The sequence below is a fragment of the Onychostruthus taczanowskii genome, unplaced genomic scaffold (assembly GCF_017590055.1).
Source record: "Onychostruthus taczanowskii isolate IOZ18803 unplaced genomic scaffold, ASM1759005v1 scaffold18, whole genome shotgun sequence".
Lineage (NCBI taxonomy): Eukaryota > Metazoa > Chordata > Aves > Passeriformes > Passeridae > Onychostruthus > Onychostruthus taczanowskii.
This window is the reverse complement of record NW_024499017.1, coordinates 3,858,975-3,876,085: the sequence shown is the minus strand read 5'-3', so window position 1 is coordinate 3,876,085 and position 17,111 is coordinate 3,858,975. Positions and strand designations below refer to the sequence as shown.

Below are 17,111 nucleotides of genomic sequence, written 5' to 3'. Positions count from 1 at the left end.
ACTAGGGAGTGGAGGAGACAGATTTCCAATATATAATAACTTGTATATATACATGATTATAGACTCACATGGTGCTTTAAATAATCCACTCTGTCGATGACTCATTCCATTAGCTCTGAAATAGAAGGCATGTCTGACTTTAGTAGATGGCTTTGTGTTTACCCCTCAACATAAAGGCATTCGGCCTTTAAAGTTAACTGTGTGTCAATTTCCATACTTTTCCCTATTCCCATGTTTTTCTTTAGCATCTAGCAGCCTACTAGGCACCCACGCAGCTGCAGGGAGGGGAGGCGAACACGGCACAGGTCACGGGGAGGGTTTTATTTAATGACTGGGAACAGGGCAGTACCCTGGGCGCACTGGAGCCGTGGGATGCTCGGGGTCCGCTCGGTGCGCGGGATGCTCGGGATGAGCGGGGCGCTCTCGGTGCGCGGGATGCGCGGCTCTGCAGGAACCCGCCCGGCACAGCCCGGCCCGGCCCGGCCGCGGGGGACTCGCCGCCTCTCCGCGGTCCCAGGCCCGCCCCGCTCGCTCCGCCCCGCCCCATTCCATCCCCAGCCCTATTCCCATCCCCATTCCCATACCCATTCCCTTCTCGCCCCGCTGCGCCCGCGCTTTCCCTCCACGGCTTCTCCCGGAGCGGTTCCCGCACCTCCTGCTCGCCCTTACTTACTTTTAACAAATCACTACAAGCCCGAGGAGCAATCAATAGCTCTGAACGATCGCGTTTGACCTCCTTAAGGAGAGGAAAGAGCAATAACGCCAGCGCCAGCTCCCCTTTTTTCCTCCCCACGTCCCGCCGGCTGGGGCACCCGGGGCTGCGGTGAGGAGCCTGGAGCCGCGCTCCGGCCCAGCTCGCCCCGCACTTCCCGAAGGATCCCGGTGTGTGGCGGGGCTGCGGCGGCTCCCTTCCTCCTTCCCTCCATGCCTGTCTGACGGTCTGGGGCTGTCCCGGCGGCGCTGCACATCTGCGGGGATCCCACCGCCCGCAGGGGCAGCGCGGGGCTAAATCCACTCCGGGCCCAAGTCCACCCCAGGCCTGCACCCCCTCCGGGCTTGTACCGACACCCCAAGGCGGGGCTCAGCCCCTCCGCGGGGAAGCGGGGAGCGCCTGCCCTTTTCACCTCCCCCCGCACCTGGCCCGGTGCCGAGCTCCCGCCGGCCGGGAGGGTGGAGAGCGGGTCTCCCCCCCGGGTCTCCTCACCCACCGCATTTCCCATTTCCAGCCGCACCCCGCCACTCTGGGCCCGATTTAGGGCTCTCTTGGCTGCACCGAGCCGGCGGCAGCGCCAGGGCAAGGCGGGTGGAAAAGCACCCACGGTCGGGGCCGTATTGAGGTGTCCCCTGCTCCTGCCAGGCTTGGTCCCCTCCCCGGTGACAGGAGCAGCTCTTTCTGCCTTGAGGAATTTTCCAGCCGTGGGGTAGAAGCACACACAGTCCTGGCACGCTCATCTTAGTAGGGCTGCACTGAGCGATATCTCCTTTTCTGCGGAGACAGCCCTTCCTTTTATTTTTTTCCCTACGTCGGAGGAAATGTTTAAAAACTATCTAAAAATTGCGACCTAGAAAAATACCCCAGTACTAGGTGTCCCCAGTTTATGTCGCATGCCGGCTGCCTGTCCTGTCTTTCCCTGCCTGTCCACACGCTCCTCATGCCACACACCTGCCCTCCCAGTCCCCTCGAACTCCCTTCCCCTCTCACCCCCGGTGCTCACTGCTCTCCGGTGGTAAAATCTGGGTGTGGAATGGCGGAGCTGCCCAGGAGTCTCCGCGGGCTTCGTCTCTCACGGCCCCAGCTCCTGTTCGGGGCTTAAACCTGACACTTTCCACTTCTAGTCCTCGGTGACTCGCCCCGTGTCCCGTTCCCGCTGCCAGCTGAAGGCGACAAACGTTACTGGGAATCAAAACATACTGGCAGAGATGTGGAAATGGGCCACGGAGAGAGCAGTGGATAAAGCGGGCCGTAGGCCGCCGATGCAGGGAGCTCTGGACATGCTCACCCATCGAGTCACTTCCCCTCTCTCGCTCACCTCCAGGACACTCCGCGGAGCCTCCCCGGGCCCAGAGCGGCAGAGCCCGGCTCCCTCCAGCCCAGGAGGTTACAACAGCTTATTTCCTTCTCCAAGTGCTAACACCACCTGGTTATCCGCCAACCGTAGCGCTTTGGGGTGCTGGTAACCGCCCTGAAGTGTTTAGGGGGGGTTTTGGGTTTTTTTTTCTCTTTTTCAGTATCGTTGCCAGGAGTCGAAGGTACCTCGAGGGAAACGGCTCTGCCCCGGTAGGGCCCGGACATACCGGCCCGGCACCGGCAGGGCTCTCCCCAAACCTGTTCACTGCAGTTCCATCCGGCGTTATTGCAGATCCAGCCTCTTCCACCAAACAACAGATGCAGCCTCTAATGCAAATATTGCCATTTCCCTGCTGAATTAGCCTTGTCACTTAGCCCAGAAGCTGGCAGCGTTAAGCCAGCTTGCATTTTAATTTGGCCCTGAAGTTACTTATTTCATTATTGATCAAACATAATGCTGAATCAATGTTCATCTTGTTACCTGGGCCATTTCCATGTAATACAGTGATAGCACTGCCTGGAGTTACTCATTCCCATCCCAAAGTGACTTTACCATAAAATCAATGCTTGTTTGTTACTGATATAAGGCAGCATCCGTGGGATGAAGAGCGAATAAAGCAGTTACGCCACCGCGATCTGAAAGTTTGGACGGAATATGTACGCGAATAAAGACTTTAATATTTAAATGTATTTTATCGGCATCAAAATCATCCTAGCCAGGCCGATGGGACAGAAAATCTCAGGCTGCAAGATGACGGGCTTTGATAGTGTAGGTGTTGCCATTTGTAAACGCTACCTGGGACTTAATGGGGGAATCGTTTCTCTACCCAGAGTATCATTACACAGCAGATGTGGGCTGTAAGCTCTTCCGGGAAGGGACTGTTTTGGAAAAATAGTAATTAATACAATAGTAATTAATGATTGTGTCACAAGATTAGACTCCGCGCAGTATCTTCAGCGCAGCTGCTGCTCCTTTTCTTTGCTTGTGTTTTCCCCTCCAGCTAATAAACCCAGTTACAAATTACACGGAGCCATCCCCATGCCCGGCTCTCCCATGCGGCGGCTGGAGTGCCCCATTTCGCTGTCACCCGGAAAGCCTCCGGAGGTGTCGTTTGAGCTGCATTTTCCACGCACGGCACCTCCAGCCGCCCCTCTCCCCGCTCTATACCGGATGCACCGGTCCCAGCCCGGGGGGAGACACCTCCCGGTGGGCTGCGGACAAGGGAAGGGGCTATCCTCCGGGAAAACCAGAGATGTCCTCCCACGGCGGCGGCCTGGGGGGCGGTCAGGGCGTGGGGAGGTGTGAGCCCCCGCGGTGCCGGGCGGGACCGGCTCCCCGCCGCACCGTGCCGGGGGCTCCCCCGAGGGCGTGCTAGGGAACGGACCAGCAGGGAGCAATAATCTGGGTTTAAACCGGCTGGTAAAGCTCGAGAAACCCAGGATACCCTCGGCTCCTGTTTAAAAACGCTACAGCCCTCCAGGCGGAGCCGGTTCCGGAGCCGCGGACATCCTCTCGCCAGCTGAGAAAGGTGGGGACGGTCCGGCCCGAGCGATACGAGCCGGGGCTGCAATGAGGAAAACACGGAGGGGAAGTTTCCCGCAGCTATGCGCACTTTGCGCCCACTCCTCCGCTCCCGCGCAGCGCCGGGAGCGGCCCCGCCGGACTCACAGAGCCACGCTGACACCGGCCACTCGCTCCGATAGGCGACGGAAAACCTAACTGGGCGCGTAAAATATATTGGCATAAAATTAGTGAATTGCACTAACAGATTGTAAATCACCTAAACGGTCAAACCACAGATATGAATCACAAATTCCTATAAAGATTAATGTTTCCTAAGATTCACGGCAATTATGCAGTTTTTGGACAAAAGCCTTTTCCCAACCTATCATTCCTGATCCCTGCTTTTTTTATTTTCTGAAGTCTTTCCAGGTTTCGGTGGGGTTTCTAATGAACGATTTACCAAAGGAAAGGTTTTATTAACACCTCTAAAAACTGTAAAGTGTAAAGGCAGGGAGAAAGGGAGCAGATCGGAAGTTGGGAAACACAATATACTGACCTACTGGCAAAGCTCCGAACGCAAATCAACAAAGCACCACAATGGTGGGGGGCGGGGGGGGGGGGAAGCCAGAGGAATGGAAGGGGTAAAAAAAACCACCAAGAGGCCAGCTTTGCCCCGATGGTAGCCAGGCTGTGCTCAGAGCTACCCCAGCAGCCTTCGGCATCTGCTGATAGCCCCTTACCTTTGCTTACCCCCTTGTGGCACACACTGAAGCCTGAGCTGCTTAAAAGCGGAAGAAGCAGGAGGAGAACACGCCTGCGAACAGAAAGGGGGCATTATTTCTCGAGGAAATAGGTTGGCAGGAGGTGTATGGGACTTCAGGTCTCTCAGGCACTATTTTTCCCTTCTCGCCTCTGTGCAGAACTGGAGATAATAGTTAGGGCTGCAGGTAACGGAGTCTGTTCTTATTCAATTTCCCTAAATGGCCTGGAGAGCACTTAAAAGCCCGGAGAGCTTCTGGCCAGCATTTTCTTATTAACTAATTTCACTTCGATCCTATTAAAGTGTATGCTTTCTAACCTTCAAATGAACCTCTCCCTCCCCCTTCTAAAACAAAGCCAATACCTTTTAATGACAGAGTAAAGCTTTTGAAAATGTTCCTACCTCCTCTCCTAACATTAGAGAACGCGTGGCCCATTAACAGCCGCGGAGCACCCAGTCTTGCTGCGGGCCCGCACCCAAAGGACCCACAGCATCCAGGAAGGCTCCACCGAGGCTCGACGGTCCCAGCGCCCGGGAAGGGGCGGCCGAGCCATGGGGAGCTGTGGACAGAGGGCGCTAGAAAATGAGATTGGGCAGATTTGCCTTATTTCTCTTTGGGAAAATCTCAGCAATAATGGGTTTTAAATGGATACATATATTTACCATTTCAAAAGGGCTCTGCTGTTTCCTGGTAACGCTCACCACAAGTGGTAATAATAAAAGATGAAGTATTTTTTCTCACCTTAGGTCATTAGATTTACAGACAAGGTACTAAATCATTTTAGCTCCCCAAACCTTGAAGGAAAGGCACGCACACACTCGTGTCCCTTTCTCTTCTCCTCCCCCTTCTGAAGAAACATGCAACGAGAACAGAGACAAAACAGTCACCGAGGCTCGGAGAATGTCGCCCTTTAATAGTTTACTAACACTAGTACTACTACCACCAATAATAGTTGAGTTGACGTTGGCTGCAGAGTGTGGATTGTCAGTGGCCTCGTCCCAAAGTCTTAACAAGAAGGGTCATTAATTGTGTTTTCTTTCCAAATCATATGTCACTGCAATTAACAGATTCTGATCAAGAGACTCCTTTCAGATTGATTCCATATGTGATAAGGAATGTGCAGCTTGTTATCTATCTGTCGCCTTGGAATTATGGAAAAGCTTCAAACGTGTAATTTGAAGAGTCTTTTACCCAGCGCTTTGATCTTCCCCTCTATTTTTTAACTCTTGTTTTACTGCGGCCCTACTCCTAATCCCACTTGTTTGTCTACCCCCCTTTCCCCGGTGGCTGCGCCCCGTCCCTCGTGTGCTGTGACACGGCGCAGTTCCCACCCTGCCCGCACCCCGGCACCCCGCGAGAGTCAGCCTGAACCCTCAGCCCTCCCTACAGCTCCCCCGCAACTTCCAACAAGCAGCCTTCGGCTCCTCGGACGGGCCCTGCGACAGAGAAGGACACTCCGGGGCCAGGGCCACCTCCGTCCCCCCGGTCCCCCGTGACCCGGCCGAGAGGGGAGCGGCGGGGCGTGAGCCACTAGAACCGAGAGGAGGGTCCCCGAGAGGGGGCATCGCTGCGGGTGCGATGCTGCCCACGGAGGGTGCCCGGTTCCGCAGCCCCAGAGGCGGCTGCGGGATCGCGGACGCCCCGCGGCCGCCGGAGGGAGGTTTGGTTTTAGTTCGGCGACGCTGCGAGCTGCCGGGAGAGGCGGGAGGCGAGGCCGGGCGGGGGTGTGTGTGTGTGTGTGTTTCGGGTGATAAATCAGGACTCGCTCTCCCTGCTCTGACAGGTCCTGGCCAGGAGACACGTGTCTGGCCGGCCGAGGAGCGCTCCGCCGCCAAGGCTCCCCGGGGGCGGCGGCCGTCGGGCCCCGCGCCGCCGCTCCCCTCGTCGCCCGGCAGGACGGGCCGGCTCCCGCCTCTCCTTCTCATCTCCCTTCGGCTCCAGCCAGGCAAAGCGACTCCCTCTCGGCTTCTCTCTTCCCCTCCTCGTCCGTGGGGAACGCGCTTCTCTCCGTTCCCTGCTCGGCTCCCGTCGCCGCCTCCCGCTCGCCTTGCCCTGCCGCGCTCCTCTCCGCGCCCGGCTCCAGCCGCCGCCAGTGCCGCGCTCAGCCCGTCCCGCACCGGCCCTCCCGCTGCCAGAGGCGTGCGGCGCTGCTCGCCGTGGCCATCGCTCCCGCAGCTCGGGAAGGCTTCTCCTTTCCTCTTGCTCTATCCCACCGTTTGCTGTCTTCTCCGCTTTCTTTTCCCTCCCTCTCAGCCAAGAACGGCATCCCTACAGATTTCTCCTCCTGTCCACTCGGTACAGCTATGCTCCCTCTCAGTTTCTTTCTCATTAATAAACCATCCCTCACCCTCACTCTGACCTGGGTCCATTTCACCCATAAATTTCTCTTCTCCCGTGTCTCCCTCTCGGCTGCCCACCGCCACTTACCCGCGGCAGCCCCCTCCCGGCTCCGGGGACACCCCCCGGCCGTCCCCACACCAGCACCGCTCGCCACTGCCGGCGGCTCCCACGGGGACCAACTCATATTGATTGTGCTGTTGATTAAAAATCGGAAAATAATCCCCCCAGGTTTGATACTCCACGCCAGACGTGCGCCCACAAAACGACGGGTGCAGTTTTGTGGGACACGCGTGTACCCCCGCACCCGCGCGTGGGGGGGCACAGCCCGACTGTGACACCACAGTGGCGAGCACGCATCCAACGGCTACGGATTTATCCCAAGTGTCATATCCGCCCCTTTTCTCTCCGAAGTGGATATTTTTAAAAGTTGTGCTCTGCACCCAAACTCTCCCCCGATCCCCCCGATATCACGTCGCCCCAGCAGGCGCTGCCTCCCCAGAAAAGTTTGAAGCACATCAGGACTTGGTGTTCGCTGCCTGTTTTGCTTTTGAGTAAAAAAGAAATAAACCTAGAACTGATTTTAATATTTTTATCTCCCTTGCTTTGTACTATCAAAAGCACCAATGTTGAATAGAAGAAAATAAATTCCTCCAACCCAGAGTTGTTTTTGCACTAGATTAGCAGATAGGAAATGCTATAAAGATGAACTTAATACGATTAGAGATGTTTCCTACAGATTTTCATATATTGATTCAGGGAATTTTAATTCTGGAGCTTGCTTTGCTATAATCCGCATTTATTACAAGCTGATACAGTTTTATTATAGCAAGCTATCAAGGTCGATTCCTTTAACTGCATAATCTGACATGAATTTCATTTTTAAAGAAATGTAGTTATAAAAATCCATACTGTGGGCACAGTGGTTATATTGTACCTAAATCATATTTTAAAGGCAATAAATCCAGAGAGTATTTAGGAAGAGAGGGGAATACGGTTAAACGGCTCGCATTCAGCCACAACTCCTCAAAAGATCTTCCAAACTTTTTGTTTTGTTTAAACACCGAATATTTCAAAAAGCAGATAACGCTGGCAGGTTCAGGTCCCCTCTTCCCACAGGCTGTGTGAACTTTTTAGGTTCCAGCCCAGGCTCTTCCTCTGCCCGCAGCAGCGGAGCAGGGCACACCGGTGCTTGCCAAAGACGCGCCGTGATTGAACTGTATTTTAACTACTCTTAAAACGCTAAACTGCAACTCACGCTGGTTTCAGAGAAGGAAAAAGGGGGGAGGGGGGGCGCAGCAACAACAACATCAATAACAAAATACAAACCGTAATTTAAAATGTGTGGATCATAAAAAAACAAACCCAAACCCTATTCTGTAATTAAACCGTATCTTGACTCCTTCCCAATAGCTCCTTACAAACCCGTGCCACTGCTCCCTTTGCAAATGTTGCACGTACCAGGTACTTCCTTCTTAGCCTTGTAGTGATTCAGAACAGAGGGAATAAGCAAAATGATCATAAATTTCCTAATTAGAGATTTCGCACCAAGACAAAAAGGTGTTAATGAGTTTAATTCCAGTGCCTGTCATTGTCCCTTTTTTCACACCACTTATTTACTAATGGCCCAGAGGGCTGCTCCCGTCTCTCCTTTGTTAAGATTTTAATTTGCCTTCTTTTCTGCCTTTGATGTAAAATTGTGACCTACAACTCTTTGAAGTCCCTTATTAGGAGGAAAATTAACTTAGCTTTTCCACTGTATCTGCGCACTGTTAGCCCAGGAAAATGTAGAGAACTCCTTAAAGATCCAGTACATTAGGAAAAATTTCAAGGTAGTTCTGGAAATGCAAATTTAAAAAAATGCAATAGAATTTTAAATCTGTATTAGAAGATATAACTCTCGCAAGGGCCGAAGGGGGGGGGGGGGGGGGGGGGGGAAGGGAAGAAGGGAATATCTTAATAAAAACACCAAAAAGAATCTGGGCAAGTAAAGGTTCTAAATCCAAAACCTGAAAAGTGGAACTGAGGGATGGTCTTGGTGTGAGCCTTTATTTTTAAATGTCCCAACTTTTCCCTGTCCCTCTCGTGTACTGCTCACAAATGACACCCCGGCTTCCTACGCGCTGGGGGGGGGGGGGGGGGGGGGGGGGGCTACGAAAGAAATTATATCTAAATCTATCTCTATATAATTAGAATACCATGAGGCAGGGTTAAACCTTTGTAAAACACACAACTGATTGGCGATCGCTAAAACGAGATTTGAAAGCAACTCAAATAAAAGATCGCGACGTCAGTAAACAGATTTAGAAAAAAAAAAAAAAGGGGGGGGGGGGGGAAGCAGCTAGTGACAAACCCGGCGAGAGCGAGCTCTGGGCATGAGAGAGAGAGGGAGGCAGAGGGAGAGAGAGACTTAAAAGAAATAGGAGGGGCTTGTGAGAGACTAGAAATGTCAATCAGAGCCCAGAGTCCCAATAATCTCAGGCAATCTGTTAGGACCTGACCTGGGTCCACTCAGATCAATAGGAAAAGTGAGAGAAGAAAGAAGCGATCGGATCGTTTACCGCGGCGGCCGAGGACAGGAGGGAGCCCGCGGCCTCCGCGCACCCCCGGCTCCCCCCCATGTCTGCCGGAGTTTGCGGGAGGCGCTGAAAGTGCGGGCGGCCGGCGAGGGCGAGCGACCCGGCTCCCTCCTCCGCTCCCGGCCCTGCTACTTTCTCCCCTTTCTCTCCCTTCTTCCTCTCGTCTCCCCCCCCTCCTCTTCCTCCTCCCCCCTCCCCTGCCCCGCTCCCCCACCATGTCTTTCCCCCAGCTGGGCTACCAGTACATCAGGCCGCTTTACCCGGCGGAGCGCCCGGGCAGCGGCGGCTCCCGCGGCGGCGCCGAGCTGGCCCCGTCCGGGACCCTCTCCAACGTGCTCTCCTCCATGTACGGCGCGCCCTACGCCGCCGCCGCCGCCGCCCAGGGCTACGGAGCCTTCCTGCCCTACGCCGCAGAGCTGCCCATCTTCCCCCAGCTGGTAAGAGGCCCCCGGGGCTCGCCGCTCGCTCCCCGGGGCGCTCGGTTCGCGTTGGGGATCGGCCCGGGGGGAGCCGGGAGAGACGCCGGGAGGGCTGTCAGGGGAGAGACGGGCGCTATCGCAGCCCTGCCCGGGAGAGCCGCCGGAGAGGGGCAGGGCTGGAACGGCGGCCCCGCAGCGTCCCCCCGCTCCGCCCGGGGGTTTGACGGTCGCGGGGACCGGCCCCAGCAGCCGCCGGCCCGGCCGCGCACACGCAAGCGGGGAGCCGGTGCTGCCTCCGAGGCATCCCCGGGCACCGGCGGGGCTCGGGCTGCCGGGGCCGCAGCGTGCCCTGGACCGGCGCCGGGGCGCTCCGCGGTGGGGGAGGCAGAGCGGCCCCGCCGCCCCGCCGGTGCCGACGGGCTCCGTTCCCGGTAAGGGCAGCGGGACGGAGCGGACCCGGGCCCGGCACGCCATCTCAGCCGGGCCGCCCCTTCCCTCTCGCTGCAGGGCGCCCAGTACGAGCTGAAGGAGAGCCCGGGGGTGCAGCACGCCGCCTTTCCCCCCCACCACCCTGCCTTCTATCCCTACGGGCAGTACCAGTTCGGGGACCCGTCGCGGCCCAAGAACGCCACTCGGGAAAGCACCAGCACCCTCAAGGCCTGGCTCAACGAGCACCGGAAAAATCCCTACCCCACCAAGGGCGAGAAGATCATGCTGGCCATCATCACCAAGATGACCCTCACCCAGGTCTCCACCTGGTTCGCCAACGCGCGGCGGCGGCTCAAGAAGGAGAACAAAATGACCTGGGCCCCCCGCAGCAGGACGGACGAGGAGGGCAACTCCTACGGGAGCGACCACGAGGGGGAAGAGGACAAGAGGGAGGACGAGGAGGAGATCGACCTCGAGAACATCGACACAGAGAATATCGAAAGCAACAAGGACGAGCTCGAGGACGATCTACAGGATGCCGACCTTCTGCACTCTGACTCCAAAACGGACTCGGAGGGATCCGAAGGCTTTGAGGACCTGCCCGGCTCCGAGGAGCGCTACGACAAGGCCTCCGAGGGCGAGCCGCACCACCTCCGCCACCACCACCTGCACCACCACCACCATCACCACCACCACCATAAGTGCGAGCTGCCCGCCACGGCCGCACCGGTCGGCCCGGAGCCCCTCAAGCCGCCGCTCCCGCCGCCGCCGCACCTCTCGCCCCCTTCCTCTGCCTCTTCCTCCGCCGCTTCCTCCCCGACGGACGGCGCTTTGGCCGGCGCCTTGCCGAAACCCAAGATCTGGTCGCTGGCCGAGACCGCCACCAGCCCGGACAACCCCCGCAAGTCTCCAGGCGGCGGCTCTCCGCCGGCGGCCGCCCCCCAGCCGCTCCCGCTGCCCACCCCGCCGCCCCACAGACTCGTCTCCTCCTGCCCCCTGGGCAAGTTCCCCAACTGGACCAACCGCGCATTCCCGGCCCACCACCACCACCACCCCCCGCACCCGCTGGCCTTACTGAACACTCCCCACCTGCTGGGGCTGGGGGCCGCCTCCGCCGCCCCCCCCGCCGCCGCCTTCCCGCGGCCCGCGGACCAGGCGCAGAGCGCGGAGCCCGTCGGAGCAGGTGACCGCTGAGGGACGCGGCGGGGACGGGCCGGGCCGGCAGCCGCCTCGGGGGGCTCGGCCGTGCGGAGCGGAGCGGAGCAGCGCGGGAGGCCCCGGGGGCCGTGTGCGTGCGGCCCCGCGCGGTTCTGACGGTGCCCCCGGCCCGGCGCGGCCCGGCCCGGCGCGGAGCAGCCGTCGGGGCTCAGGTGGCGGCGGGCGGGCGGCCGCGGGGGCCCCGGGCGGTGGCGGAGGTCTCTTGGCCGGGGTAGTCTCGATCCCCGAGCGTTACCTTCCTCCAACGGAGATAATTTTTGTTGCTGTTGTTGTCGCTTTTGCGGGAAGGACCCGGCCGCCAGGTCAGGCTCGCTCCGGGGTCAGTGTGTTTTCTCTGACGGTCACCTCTGCAAGCAGAGCAGTCGTTGTGTCGTATTTGCAGCTCGCTGAGAAAAGAGCTTAAATCTCGAGGCTTAATTCAGGGATGGGAGGAATAAAACAGGGGCTATAAAGGAATGCTTTTTTTTTTTTTTTTCCCCTCCCCTTCTCTTTTTAGATCGATCTAGTGCCTTGGAAGTAGAGAAAAAGTTACTAAAGACAGCTTTCCAGCCAGTGCAGAGGCGGTAAGAGATGGCTCCCTCCGTCTCCTCGGGATGTATGGAGGCAGTTGTAAATGGTTAGCTTATTTTCTCCGCTTCTTTAGGTTCCCTTTCCAGGGCGGTTTCTTGTTCTTCCTCTGCGCGCGTGGTGGGCTATTATTCTGTTTATATATTTTCTTTGCTGTTCTCCGTTGTGGCCCCCGGGAGCGATTCCCGCGGCAGGCCGATCTACGCTCGGGGGCGTTGGGGCTGCGCGGCCGCGGAGCCGGGGCGCGGGTCGCCCTGGCCCGGGAGCACGTCCCTGAGCCCCCCGCAGAGCGGATCACCACCCGCCGCTGTCGCTTTAGCGGGGGGAGAGGCACCGAGACAGCAGAAAATAGTAAAATAAAATATAAATTAAAAATTAATAATGGTAATAACAATGATATTGAAAGCGAAACAAAAAAAAAAAACAAAAAAAAACAAAAAAAAAAAAAAAAAAAAAAAAAAAAAAAAAAAAAAAAAAAAAAAAAAAAAAAAAAAAAAAAAAAAAAAAAAAAAAAAAAAAAAAAACACGCCCAGAGTATGAAAGCTGAAGAGGCTGAGCCTTGCCACCCCAAATTTGGCGTAGCAGTCACTCAATTTCAATGAGAAACCAATTACCCTTTTGATTGATTGAAACCACGGGGATCGGGCCCGCCGTGTTTTCGTAGCTAAATACATTTACTGTAAGTCATTCTGAAAACTTTTTATATTTATAAATCTATTAAAATATTAACAACAACAACAAAACCAGAGCTACTTGCAGTTATAAATATTGTGCCAGCCCAAGCTCACTAGAAATCCTATTAAATTTTTTTTTTCTGTGTCATTTTTTTCCAGGCCCCAGAACCAACTTGACGCCGCTATGGTTCTATCGGCGCTCTCATCATCATAGTTAATTTTTTATTGTTGTTGTAATGATTGTAAAAAAAAATCTCTGTATAGTTACAACTTGTAAGCATGTCCGTATATTCAAACTCGAAAGGAAAAAAAAAAATACCTGCTTCTGTCCTATCACCTGGGTTAGCTGAGCTGTGAGATTTTTTTGGAAGTCCAGTGAGAATTAGGTGTTTCCCCCCCCCTTTTTTTTTTTTTTGGTTGTTGTTGTTGTTTGTTTTTGTACATACCGTAAAAATGTACATATGTGTGAACCAAATTGTACAAGAAAGTATATATTTTTGGCTAATAAATAAACTGTTGCCACTTTGACTACACTCTAGTTTCCCCCCTTCTGGAGTTGTTTTCCTCCCGCAGTCCCGCCCCCAGCTCCCGGCCGGTTACTTTTTGCGCGGCTGCCGGGAGCGGCTCCGGGCCGAGCCGTGCCGGGCGCGGGGCAGCCCGCGGATCATCCATCGCCCCCCGGGCCGAATTACCGGGTGCCGCTGTTAACCCCCTCCCGCCCCGCCCCCGCCGAGCGCAGGGCAGCGCGGAGCCGGGGGGCGTTAATTGAAAGAAAGCTTCGGGTGTCGGTGGTGTCGCCGCGGGTCGGCAGCTCAGCTGCGTTAGTTCTGCCGCCCCCTCCCCTCCTGCTGTCGGGCATCCCAGGGGTCGCTTTTGGGGTGCTCGCCACAGGCTCTCTGTGAGCCGCCCGAAGCGGCGGGGCTGGGGCATCCCCCCGCTCCCGGGGCTTGGCATTCGGGCGGGAGGCAGCGGCCGGAACGGGGGCACCGAGCAGCGAGGCGCTGCGGAGAGCCCCGGCGGGGAGCCCCGCTCCGCTTCGGACGCGTGGGCTGCGCGCTCCGCCGGGCCGGGCCGGGCCGGGCCGGGCCGCCTGCTCCCGGCCCCGGGAGGTGCCGCTTGCGCCTCTGCACGCCTCGCCCCGGGAGCCGCCGCCTCCAAAACTTGTAGCTTCGCTTCCCCGGCAAGGTGCTGGAAATCGGCCCAATCCGGGAAAGGTCCATTTCTGCCCCGAAACCGTCCCGAGGGGAGTGTGGTAGGAGGGCGAGGGCCGCTCCCTCCTGCCTTCCCCTTCCCTGCGGCCGGTGCCCGCGGATGGCCGTGCTCATCCCCGCGGCTGATGGGGCGGCTCGGGCAGGTAGAACTTGTGGGCCCGCTCCCTCCTGCTTTGTTCCCAGGCTTTTCTTCTCTACCGGGGAGATGTGTCCCCTACCTGTCCTCTCCTTACAGTCCTGGAAACGGCATAATGATAGTGGTGGTGATTAAATAGCTGGTGCTTTTCTCGTTTTGGTGACAGACCCTGCAGAGGGGGAGGGTGCTCAGAGGTAGGAAGCAAGAGTTAAAATGAAGTTAAAGTACAAACAGAAGCACATAGCTGACATGCTTCAAGTTTAGACAGTACAAGATATGCAAATGCACAGGGCTGTGCGGTATTGACATTTTGAGGTCATAGTGATAGGAATGTATTATTTATAGGATTGGGTTGCACTAGGCCGATAAACTACATTTTAAATCCTAGGCGTTTGTAAGTGATAAGATTTATATATGTGTTTACACTATATGTGTGTGCGTGTATACACATGTTTTATATAGTGTTTCAACGTTTCACAATTAAGATTCCCCGTGACCAATATTACAATGGGGACACCCCTCTCCTGGTGTGCACTGCAGCCTCCCCAGCTGCTGTTAGCAATGGCTGGGAGCAAAGGAGGCCAGGGAAGGGACCCACAGAGTTTGCAGCACTGTTGTGATCTCTGCTTTTTCCCCGCTGCGTCCTCTTCCTTTCCCCATATGTCCTTTCTGGCCACAGCTCACCCTAGAAACAGCATTTGCCTCTTTGCAGCCCCATGCAGCTCTCTGTCTTTCTGCCAGGAACTGTTCCCACTCTTTCGCTCCGACAGGCTCCTGAAATGGGGGAATCTCTGTGGGTGGGGGGTAAGAAAACAGATCGTTTCTCATGTAAATTTTATCCAGTCTCTCTGCACTTTGTATCCCTCATTTTCCTTAGCCAATTCTAGCTGAGGGGAAAAAAAAAAAAAAGAAAAGAAAAAGATTAATGGCATCTAAAATGGGAGGGGTGGGGGAAGAGAAAGCTAGAGGCAAATTTCCACATCCCCTTCCTCTGGGCATCCTGGTGGGTTTTCCATAGAAACTTTCACACAGCGGCCAGACAGATGCTTAAAGGGGATGGAAGAAAATAATGCAACCATGATGGGAAAACAATTGCATCCCCAGCTTTCTACCTCCATTAAAGGCTCCTTTGCCTTTGCATAGAGGCCCTCAGCTCCCTGTCCCTGCAGAGCCCTCTCCCTTCACTCTGACCGTGGGGATGCTCCTGCAACAGCGGCGTGGAAGCCATGGGAAAGCTGCTCCTTTGGCTTCTGGAAGTGAGAACTTGGTTTCCCTGCAGGGGGAAAGCAGCCTTTGTGCCTGCCTGGCTTCCCTAATATGGAGAAAATTCCCATTAATTTTGTGAGGAAACATTTTGTTATGCGTGTTTCAACAAAACATTAAAAATCCTACGCATATATATATTTTTTTTTCCCCAAAATCTCTCTCTCAGTTTGACAGCCTCGCTGGAGCCCCAGCCAGGCCTGCCTGAGACAGCACAGAGAGAGGCCTCCCTCTCCCTTCTCCCTCTCTGTTGGCTGCTCTTTTCCTGTCTAATCAATTATCTCCCTAGCTAGTCCTTCTCAAAGGTGAGAGCTCATTATGCATATTCATAAATCACAGCTCCCAGACTTGACACTGATTGATGTAATCATCTCCCGCTCGCTCCCTGTCTGCGCTGGGCCGGCCGGAGGAAGCATCGGCGAGGAGGAGGAGGAGGAGGAGGCAGGAGAAAGAGACTTCCAACTTGTCAGAGCCCGTTCTGGTGGGAGCGGCCGGCCGGGCGTAGCGGGCCGTGTCAGGCTGCCCATTGACGGCAGCCAAAGTGCCCATCACGGCCGGGATGAGGCAGAGAAAGCCCTGGGAGCTGGGAAACAGCGCTGAGCCGCCTCCAGCGCAGCGAGCTGCTATGCAGGCAAAATCACAAGAGTGTGGAAAAGATCCAGCACAGTTTTCACAACCAAGCATCAGGCCATGCATTAAAATGCCCTCCCAAATCTTTCATGTTTGCTGATGCACGTGCTGTTGTTTTCCTTAGACATTTAAAACTGGTTTATTCCCATAAGAACAGATATATGTGGCCTGGATTCTGATCACGAGCATTTAGATATGCGATATAGCAAATATCTTCAATCCTATATCCTCAGTAGTTATACTGTATTAAAAAAACAAATTTGTCAAGTATGTAAGTTGCTGTTGAAAGGGTTTGGGAGCCAAAGGGCTCCTCCAGCTCAGCTTTCCAGATAGGAATGTGTATCTCAGCCATGACTGGTTTTCCAGTGTACATACTTCAGTGTGTCAGTGTTCAGATTATGTGGTTTACCTGTATGGTTGATATTTACACTTTTAAAATACCTATTTTATCATTTTGATCCAAACTATCAGTGTATTAAAGTAATAATACAAAAATATATGCCCTGGTAATCATAACAAGATACAAATCAAAGGGAGCTCTAATCAAGTACTTTTGAGAGTGTTATCTTCCTTGTTAACAAATGGTAATAAGAAAATTAGGGCTTATAGCTTGCTTGTGTTTTATCTAAGAAAACCAATAAAGATATCAGATGTTCTTTGTTTTATATGTTTGAATGTAAAGCAGAATAATGAAGAACATGTACCTTCTAAGGCTTCTTTTGCTTTATGAGCATTAACCCTTTAGGATGCCAGCGAAATTCTGAATTTTCAGAATGAGAACAAGCCTGTGCTGCCACCCAGGGTTTTGAGGCCCAGCTTTGCTGCAGTCAAGACAACATATTATTTTATTAAATGCTGAAAATGGAACAAAGCAACAATGGCCGCTTGCTAGCTGTGCATGTCCAACAGGCCTCTTTGCTATTCAGCAAATGGAAGATATTAAACAACATTTTGCTTAAAGGTACACTGAGGCCATTTCCATTAGGACATGGTGTCATTCATTTATTCACATGTTAAGTGGATGTCCTTGTGGCTAATGAGTAATAATCAACAGTGACTCCACTTTATTCCTTTGCTCCCAGCAATGTTAAATACTCTGATGGAGTCTCTTTGCTGACACACTAGAGAATATGGTTAAAAAGTGCTAAAGGACATTTGCAGTGCAGAGCAGCCACATATACACAAGCTGGAAATAGCACTTTTATTACGATCTATTCTATTAGGCTTTGTTCCTGTTTAAGGCATGGCACGTGGAAAGTGCTGGTATTTATTTGAAGGTACTTTACTCCTTAAAAGCCGGAAACTCTTTCAATTT

The 17,111-nt window shown here is 54.5% G+C and overlaps 1 protein-coding gene across 1 annotated transcript; it reads left to right on the top strand.

Moving 5' to 3' along the window:
* Positions 1-9,104: 9,104 nt before the first annotated feature.
* Positions 9,105-12,949, top strand: IRX3 (iroquois homeobox 3). The gene is made up of 4 exons (XM_041400674.1): positions 9,105-9,686; positions 10,176-11,280; positions 11,812-11,878; positions 12,716-12,949. Exons 1-4 carry the CDS (start codon positions 9,465-9,467, stop codon positions 12,768-12,770), a joined length of 1,449 nt encoding a protein of 482 aa, XP_041256608.1. The 5' UTR covers positions 9,105-9,464; the 3' UTR covers positions 12,771-12,949.
* The last annotated feature ends 4,162 nt before the right edge of the window (positions 12,950-17,111 follow it).